Source organism: Electrophorus electricus, chromosome 1, assembly GCF_013358815.1.
Source record: "Electrophorus electricus isolate fEleEle1 chromosome 1, fEleEle1.pri, whole genome shotgun sequence".
NCBI lineage: Eukaryota > Metazoa > Chordata > Actinopteri > Gymnotiformes > Gymnotidae > Electrophorus > Electrophorus electricus.
In genome coordinates, this window is record NC_049535.1 from 34,588,800 (window position 1) to 34,598,799 (window position 10,000).

The 10,000-nt window shown below is 47.1% G+C and overlaps 1 protein-coding gene across 3 annotated transcripts in view; it reads left to right on the top strand.

Annotated features, from left to right (window-relative positions):
• The window catches only part of prkcbb (protein kinase C, beta b), a 93,957-nt gene that overhangs the window by 69,191 nt on the left and 14,766 nt on the right, over nucleotides 1-10,000 (top strand). For all 3 annotated transcript variants that reach the window (XM_035526403.1, XM_035526404.1, XM_035526405.1), the window contains one exon: nucleotides 3,370-3,510. In XM_035526403.1, coding sequence (XP_035382296.1) covers nucleotides 3,370-3,510 — 141 coding nt within the window. The remainder of the gene's footprint in view (nucleotides 1-3,369; nucleotides 3,511-10,000) is intronic.

Genomic DNA, 10,000 nt, shown 5'->3' on the forward strand with positions numbered 1-10,000 from the left:
ACTAAAATATCCTTCACCAGAATGGGAAATTAGGATATACTGGAAGATTGTGCATGTTTGATTAAGTTCGGTTTAAGGATGAAGTGGAGTGATGTTACTGTTTTGTTATTCATGTTGAATGTCTTACTTCTGTTGTTTATCACTGTGGCCCTCTACTGTTTGTCCATCACTACTACGTCTGGTTCGTTAGCCGTTACCATTTTGTCTGTCTGTGTCTGGACGTCCCACAGGATCTTAGCCCGCTTATTCTCCACCTCCTTCACAGGTGTGTCCCACTTTGTCCTTGGAACTTCCAGCCCGTACACAGTCCAGATGTTTCCGTACACTATGGATACTTGGCATCCATAGATACTGTGTGTGTGCATATATATACATACATATATCTTTTGCATATATTTTATATAAATAAAATAAAATGTCATTGAATTGAGAGAATGAACTTCCAGGAAGAAACACTCTAACACAATGACTAATTAATTCAGCGAGCACTGCGGTTTTCACATAACAGATGTAAAAACCTGACCATGTCAGAATGGGAAAGTTCCAGCTATGTTTAACTGTGGAGGAGGGGAGCCTTGTGCTAGCAACCAGCTCTGAACGTTTATCTGAAGAAGCCAACATGCCATATAGTGGAAGTCCAGGGGTGAGAATGTTAACTCCTTTTGAGTGGAAACTGATAAACTGTTCCTGAGCGTAGTTCGTTTGCCTTGGCCCTGCTCCTCCGGAGTGAGGTGTGGTAAGTGTTCCCTGGGACATAAGGGTTAGTACTGCCTGCATTAATTGAATACAGAATCCTAAACTGTGGGAGAGCTTGTCAGATAAGTTTTAATTAAGGGCTGGAGGAGGGGCCGGGATGTTGGGGGCGTGGCTGGGTCCTCTGTGTTGATTGGTCTTATCATTGCTTATAGGATGCTGCTCCAATCTGAAGTGATTAGAGTGTGAGGCACTGATAAGGAGCATATGGACTCCTGCCCATCTTAATAAACACACGCGGAACACAAGTGGGGTTGGGCCAGTCAGCACGGTGGGAAGTGTTGGGGGGTGGGGTTCACTCTCTGCAGCTGGATCTGCTCATGTCCAGGGAGAATATACCTCACATGTTCTCACTAAGGCGTGAAACCCATCTATTCCCCGTTCAAGTGCTGATGGCTGACTGATTCATGTTGAAGTTCTGATGAGAGTCGGCTGTTTTCCTGTTTTGCTCTGGTTGTTTGCTCAGTTTCTGCACTTCACCGATGCTCTGGTCCTTAGCTCCTTCAGCAGAGGGTTAGCAAAGCAAGGAGTGACAATGATTAGCCCAGCTAGGAGGCAAGTGACACAGTTATCAGAACAGAAATGAACTCAGGAGCTCAAGTTAGCACTGCAGCAAGTTAAGCACAGGTTCGAATGACAAATGAACAAAACAGTGACTAATGCGACAGTTAACACAGCACAAGTGAACACAGTGATTGCCACAGCAATATTAGCACAGCACCAGTTCACAAAGCAAAGTGCACAGCACAAATTAACATAGCAGCAAGTTAGCACTGCAGCAAGTTAAGCACAGGTTCGAATGACAAATGAACAAAACAGTGACTAATGCGACAGTTAACACAGCACAAGTGAACACAGTGATTGCCACAGCAATATTAGCACAGCACCAGTTCACAAAGCAAAGTGCACAGCACAAATTAACATAGCAGCAAGTTAGCACAGCAGCAAGTTAAGCACAGGTTCGAATGACAAATGAACAAAACAGTGACTAATGCGACAGTTAACACAGCACAAGTGAACACAGTGATTGCCACAGCAATATTAGCACAGCACCAGTTCACAAAGCAAAGTGCACAGCACAAATTAACATAGCAGCAAGTTAGCACTGCAGCAAGTTAAGCACAGGTTCGAATGACAAATGAACAAAACAGTGACTAATGCAACAGTTAACACAGCACAAGTGAACACAGTGATTGCCACAGCAATATTAGCACAGCACCAGTTCACAAAGCAAAGTGCACAGCACAAATTAACATAGCAGCAAGTTAGCACAGCAGCAAGTTAAGCACAGGTTCGAATGACAAATGAACAAAACAGTGACTAATGCAACAGTTAACACAGCACAAGTGAACACAGTGATCGCCACAGCAATATTAGCACAGCACCAGTTCACAAAGCAAAGTGCACAGCACAAATTAACATAGCAGCAAGTTAGCACAGCAGCAAGTTAAGCACAGGTTCGAATGACAAATGAACAAAAGTGACTAATGCAACAGTTAACACAGCACAAGTGAACACAGTGATTGCCACAGCAATATTAGCACAGCACCAGTTCACAAAGCAAAGTGCACAGCACAAATTAACATAGCAGCAAGTTAGCACTGCAGCAAGTTAAGCACAGGTTCGAATGACAAATGAACAAAACAGTGACTAATGCAACAGTTAACACAGCACAAGTGAACACAGTGATTGCCACAGCAATATTAGCACAGCACCAGTTCACAAAGCAAAGTGCACAGCACAAATTAACATAGCAGCAAGTTAGCACAGCAACGCTAACACAACAGCGATGAACACAGCAACGATTTAACACAAAAGCAATTAACACAGAAGGAAGTTAGGACAGCATAGATTGAGCACAAATGCGATTAATACAGTAATGCATAAGTATAGCAGTAAGCTGGCGCAAGAGTGATTAGCACAGCAAAGTCTAAGACCGGGGGCAGTGTGTGTGTGTGTGTGTGTGTGTGTGTGTGTGTGTCTGGGCATTAGGGCTTAAACTCAGACAGCTGAACCTCTACCTCTACTGCACAAAGAGCCTCCAAACACCTTTTCTGCTGCCATCAATTTTTCATGTGCACAGAGGCACCAACAAAAAAGCAGCAAGTTATTCAGAAATTCCCCAGCAGCTAATCTCTCAGCACGCACACACACACACACACACACACACTCGTCACTCACCGGAATGAAACAGCCAGAACGATTTGTTTTCAACATGGCTGTTCTGTTGAGGCCTAAAACACGGAACCTTGTTGAGGAGGCCATGAGAAAGGAAGGCCTCATATCAGTGTTTTTGGACCTTCTTATTCTGTTTCTCATTCTGCCAAGATTATTGACTCGACAATTTCTTCTGCCTTTTACCTTCTACCAAGTCATAAGTTGAATTTTAAAGGTTTTACATTTCTAGTTATTCATTTCCCAGCAAACCTGTATGTGTGTGCGTATACTCAGATTTGAAGGAGGTGTGTGCGGAAGCCAATGCTTTCATGCTCTCATGTGTGTCCTGGGTGCTGTCTGTATGTGTGTGTGTGTGTGTGTCTGTGTGTGTGTGTGTGTGTGTGTGTGTCTGTGTGTGTGTGTGTGTGTGTGTGTGTGTGTGTGTGTGTGGTGTTGCAGTTGATGACTAAACACCCTGGGAAACGCCTGGGATGTGGCCCTGAAGGGGAACGTGATATCCGGGAGCACGGATTCTTCCGCTACATGGACTGGGAGAAACTGGAGAACAAAGAGGTCCAACCCCCATTCAAACCCAGAGCTGTGAGTCACACACACTCACACACACACACACACTTACTCACACACACACACACACACACACACTCACACACACACACACACACTTACACACATTTACTCACACACACACACACACACACACACACACACACACACACACTCACAGACACCCTCACTCACACTCACAAACACACACACACTTACTCACACACACACACACACAGACACACACACTCACTCACACTCACACACACACTTACTCACACACACACTCACACACTCACACACACACACACACACTTACTCACACACTCACACACACACACTTACACACATTTACTCACACACACACACACACACTCACAGACACCCTCACTCACACTCACAAACACACACACACACTTACTCACACACACACACACACACACACAGACACACACACTCACTCACACTCACACTCACACTCACACACACACTTACTCACACACACACACACACACACACACACACACACCCTAACCAATTTACACACATACAACGACACCCACATGCAATCTCTGCTGGTGTGGTAGGCACTGTTCCCCACGGTGGCTGTGTGACAGGGACCGATGCTCATTTCCTGTTTCCTGTTTTGAGCTGTTTCCTTGAGCGCAGTGCTCTCCTGGCTGAGTATCCATCAGAAACACGCACCTGGAGCTCGGAGGCCGTTCAGAGTCCAGGCTCTCCTGGACGGCCTGGACTGCTCAACATGTCATGGTTGTGTGGACACAGGACCGGTGCAGGAGAATGGGGAGGCTCTCAGCTCTCCTGACTGCTTAACCAGGGGGTGGAGCCTCATTGACAGAGTCTCACTGTTAGAGCAGAGCCTCACTGTTAGAGCAGAGTCTCACTGTTAGAGCAGAGCCTCACTGTTAGAGCAGAGCCTCACTGTTAGAGCAGAGTCTCACTGTTAGAGCAGAGTCTCACTGTTAGAGCGGAGCCTCACTGTTAGAGCAGAGTCTCACTGTTAGAGCAGAGTCTCACTGTTAGAGCAGAGCCTCACTGTTAGAGCAGAGCCTCACTGTTAGAGCAGAGTCTCACTGTTAGAGCAGAGCCTCACTGTTAGAGCAGAGCCTCACTGTTAGAGCAGAGTCTCACTGTTAGAGCAGAGCCTCACTGTTAGAGCGGAGCCTCACTGTTAGAGCAGAGTCTCACTGTTAGAGCAGAGCCTCACTGTTAGAGCAGAGCCTCACTGTTAGAGCAGAGTCTCACTGTTAGAGCAGAGTCTCACTGTTAGAGCGGAGCCTCACTGTTAGAGCAGAGTCTCACTGTTAGAGCAGAGCCTCACTGTTAGAGCAGAGCCTCACTGTTAGAGCAGAGTCTCACTGTTAGAGCAGAGCCTCACTGTTAGAGCAGAGCCTCACTGTTAGAGCAGAGTCTCACTGTTAGAGCAGAGCCTCACTGTTAGAGCAGAGCCTCACTGTTAGAGCAGAGCCTCACTGTTAGAGCAGAGCCTCACTGTTAGAGCGGAGCCTCACTGTTAGAACAGAGTCTCACTGTTAGAGCAGAGCCTCACTGTTAGAGCAGAGCCTCACTGTTACAGCAGAGCCTCACTGTTAGAGCAGAGCCTCACTGTTAGAGCAGAGTCTCACTGTTAGAGCAGAGCCTCACTGTTAGAGCAGAGCCTCACTGTTAGAGCAGAGTCTCACTGTTAGAGCGGAGTCTCACTGTTAGAGCGGAGCCTCACTGTTAGAGCAGAGTCTCACTGTTAGAGCAGAGTCTCACTGTTAGAGCAGAGCCTCACTGTTAGAGCAGAGCCTCACTGTTAGAGCAGAGTCCTCACTGTTAGAGCAGAGCCTCACTGTTAGAGCAGAGCCTCACTGTTAGAGCAGAGTCTCACTGTTAGAGCAGAGCCTCACTGTTAGAGCAGAGTCTCACTGTTAGAGCAGAGTCTCACTGTTAGAGCAGAGCCTCACTGTTAGAGCAGAGCCTCACTGTTAGAGCAGAGTCTCACTGTTAGAGCAGAGCCTCACTGTTAGAGCAGAGCCTCACTGTTAGAGCAGAGTCTCACTGTTAGAGCAGAGCCTCACTGTTAGAGCAGAGCCTCACTGTTAGAGCAGAGCCTCACTGTTAGAGCAGAGTCTCACTGTTAGAGCGGAGCCTCACTGTTAGAGCAGAGCCTCACTGTTAGAGCAGAGTCTCACTGTTAGAGCAGAGCCTCACTGTTAGAGCGGAGCCTCACTGTTAGAGCAGAGTCTCACTGTTAGAGCAGAGTCTCACTGTTAGAGCGGAGCCTCACTGTTAGAGCAGAGTCTCACTGTTAGAGCAGAGCCTCACTGTTAGAGCAGAGCCTCACTGTTAGAGCAGAGCCTCACTGTTAGAGCAGAGCCTCACTGTTAGAGCAGAGCCTCACTGTTAGAGCAGAGCCTCACTGTTAGAACAGAGTCTCACTGTTAGAGCAGAGCCTCACTGTTAGAGCAGAGCCTCACTGTTACAGCAGAGCCTCACTGTTAGAGCAGAGCCTCACTGTTAGAGCAGAGTCTCACTGTTAGAGCAGAGCCTCACTGTTAGAGCAGAGCCTCACTGTTAGAGCAGAGCCTCACTGTTAGAGCAGAGCCTCACTGTTAGAGCAGAGCCTCATTGTTGGCGGTGATGTCAGGCCCAGTGATGTCTTTGTGGGGTGCCTCAGTCTGTGGCAGCTGTCATGTGCCGGTCTGTTTTCCTCCACACCTTTCAGCACCCAGCCCCCTCTACTCCCCTTCTCTCCTTCGGGAGTGTGTGTGTCGGGGGGGTTATTTCAGTGCTACCTGCCTGCTTTAGGGAGGCTGTGCTAGAGCACCGTGGGGAGCAGATTCCTCTGGTCCTCCTCCGCAGGGGAGGGCTGTCAGGACGAAGGGTCACGGCTCTCCTCCGAGCTCCCGCAACTTTCCCGGCAGCTTAACGAGGGTATGATGTACAACCTGTGTCCAACCACCCACAAACTCTGTCTGGTCTGGAGGAAGGTCCGTCTCCGCTTGGGCTGAGCGCCACACAAACAAGCATCAAGTAAGAGACGTGTGATGCTACGTTTGGTGGACTGGAACAAGAGGAGAGAGAGAGAGAGAGAGAGAGAGAGAGAGAGAGAGAGAGAGAGAGAGAGGCAAATGTAAGGTTTGAGCACAGATACTGTATTAAAAAATGTGTAAGAAATTTAGGAAAACTAAATTTGTAACATGAGTCTGGTAGAGGAAAAGACCAGTTAATGGTCTGGTTCCATAGAAAGTGGCTTTTAGATCAAACAGGTAAAGGGTTTCTGAAGTGAAGTTCTGCTGCTCTCCTCCGCTGTTCTCTGTCCCTCTTCATCCCTCCCTGCTGTCTCCTCTCCTCTCTGGACTGCTGGATCTCCTCATCTTCGTCATTCTGCTGGTGTGATGAGCAGGATCTACGCCCGTCCGCCTGTCTGCATATCTCAGCGGTTTTACATGTGCTGTTTTTGGTTATCTAAAAGGCTACTGAGCGGAAGAAAGTGTCCAGAGGGCAGTGAGAACGCCTGTGTTACTGAGGGCATTGAGAACGCCTGTATAACGGTGGGCATTGAGAACACATGGGTTACGGAGGGCATTAAGAATGCATGTGTTACAGAGGGCATTGAGAACACATGGGTAACGGAGGGCATTGAGAACGCATGTGTTACGGAGGGCATTGAGAACACATGGGTTACGGAGGGCATTGAGAACGCGTGTGTTACGGAGGGCATTGAGAATGCCTGTGTTACGGAGGGCATTGAGAACGTGTGTGTTACGGAGGGCATTGAGAACACGTGTTACGGAGGGCATTGAGAACGCATGTGTTACGGAGGGCATTGAGAACGCCTGTGTTACGGAGGGCATTGAGAACACGTGTTACGGAGGGCATTGAGAACGCGTGTGTTACTGAGGGCATTGAGAACGCGTGTGTTACGGAGGACATTGAGAACGCGTGTGTTACGGAGGGCATTGAGAACATGTGTTACAGAGGGCATTGAGAACGCATGTGTTACTGAGGGCATTGAGAACGCGTGTGTTACGGAGGGCATTGAGAACGCGTGTGTTACGGAGGACATTGAGAAAGCCTGTGTTACGGAGGGCATTGAGAACGCGTGTGTTACGGAGGGCATTGAAAACGCCTGTGTTACGGCGGGCATTGAGAAAGCCTGTGTTACGGAGGGCATTGAGAACACGTGTTACGGAGGGCATTGAGAATGCCTGTGTTACTGAGGGCATTGAGAACGCGTGTGTTACGGAGGACATTGAGAACGTGTGTGTTACGGAGGGCATTGAGAATGCGTGTGTTACGGAGGACATTGAGAACGCGTGTGTTACGGAGGGCATTGAGAATGTCTGTGTTACGGAGGGCATTGAGAACGCCTGTGTTACGGAGGGCATTGAGAACGCCTGTGTTACGGAGGACATTGAGAAAGCCTGTGTTACGGAGGGCATTGAGAACGCCTGTGTTACGGAGGGCATTAAGAACGCCTGTGTTACAGGTACCAGCTTCGCCCTGTTTTTGTCTCTGTGGGGTACAGTGGTATTTGACAAAGTCTCTGTCTCCTCAGCCTAGTGTTGTGTTGTTTGAGGGTAATGATGGTGTGGGCATGTGGGCTGGTATTTCTTGAAGGGTGTTTGTGTTCGTGAGTGTATGGTAGCTGCTGGAGGTAACGTGTGCATATGTTCGTGTGTGTGTGTGTGTGTGTGTGTGTGTATGTGTTTATGTGCATACGTGTGTGTGTGTGTGTGCATGTGTTTATGTGTATAGGTGTGTGTGTGTGTGTGTGTGTGCATATGTTCGTGTGTGTGTGTGTGTGTGCATGTGTTCATGTGCATACGTGTGTGTGTGTGTGTGTGTGCATGCGTTTATGTGCATACGTGTGTGTGTGTGTGTATATGTGTTTATGTGTATAGGTGTGTGTGTGCATGTGTTTATATATATACGTATGTGTGTTTGTGTTTGTGTGTGTGCATGTTTATGTGTATATGTGTGTGTGTTTATGTGTGTTTTATCTGTATATGTGTGTGTGTGTGTGTGTGTATGTCTGTGTGTATGTGTGTATGTGTTTGTGTATACGTGTGTGTGTATGTGTATGTGTTTGTGTATACATGTGTGCTTGTGTTTATGTATTTGTGTGTACGTGTGTGAGTGTGTGTTTATGTGTATACGTGTGTGTGCGTGTGTGTGTGTGTGTTTGTATTTGTGTATACGTGTGTGTGTGTGTATGTGTTTATGTGTATACGTATGTGTGTGTGTGTATGTGTTTGTGTATGCGTGTGTGTATGTATTTATGTGTATACGTGTGTGAGAGTGTGTTTATGTGTATACGTGCATGTGTGTGTATGTGTTTATGTGTATATTGTGTGTGTGTGTGTGTGTGTGTGTGTGTGTGTTTGTGTTTATGTGTATACGTGTGTGTGTATACGTGTGTGTGTGTGTGCTTGTGTATACGTGTGTGTGTGTGTGTGTATACGTGTGTGTGTGTGTGTGTGTATGTGTTTATGTGTATACGTGTGTGTGTCTGTGTATACGTGTGTGTGTCTGTGTGTGTGTGTGTGTGTACGTGTGTGTGTGTGTGTGTGTGTGTGAGTGTGTGTGTGTGTGTGAGAGAGAGTCAGGACTGCAGGATCTTCTCACCACATTGTTCTCACTCAGCCTCAGTGTGTTCAGTATGGTAATGCCCTGTCACTCAGCCAGAGCAGGACGTTGAGTGGCTGATGCCTGTGTGACCACGACGCCGCCCCTGCTGGCCACAGGCTGTCAGAGACCCACTTAGCCTGACTCTGCTTCTGAAAGTGTCAGTCGAGCAGCTGCACCACGGGGGTTCTGCCGGACTCAGGAGTAGAGTGCCTGAGGTGTGTGACCATCACCATCACCATCATCATCATCATCATCATCATCACCATCATCATCATCATCATAGCCGCCAGGAGAGGTCTCATTTGTGAGCCACGGATATAACGATGATGCTGATGCTGATGATGATGCTGGTGATGATGATGATGCTGATGATGATGATGATGCTGATGATGATGATGATGCTGATGATGATGATGATGTGTGTGTGTGTTTTGGGTCCCACTCCTCATGCTTTTTGTGCCTTTACCCCAATAAGCCCCATCACTCCACAGCTCCCATCCTCTCCAGCAGGGCGGCGTCTCACACACTCTGCTATCTGCCCTCCGCACACACGCCCTCACACTGGGCACTGTGGCTCTGTGTTCTCTCTCCCTTTCTCTCCCTCTCTCTCTCACTCCAAGAAGAAAACAGAAAATGTTACAAAAACAACCTGTTAAAATAAAGTTACATATAGATTTAAATAGAAAAATAGAAAAGTTCATTTAAAGAAATAAAATGAAAAATTGAACAGAGATAAAATTCTAATTAAAATAAATATAATAAATATGAATAAAAGACACAAAGCACATCAAATTAAATATATAAAGTGTTGAGATTAAAGATGAAAATAAAAACATTTAAGAATTAATTAATAAAGGTACCCTGTAGTGCTGAAAAGTTCAAATTG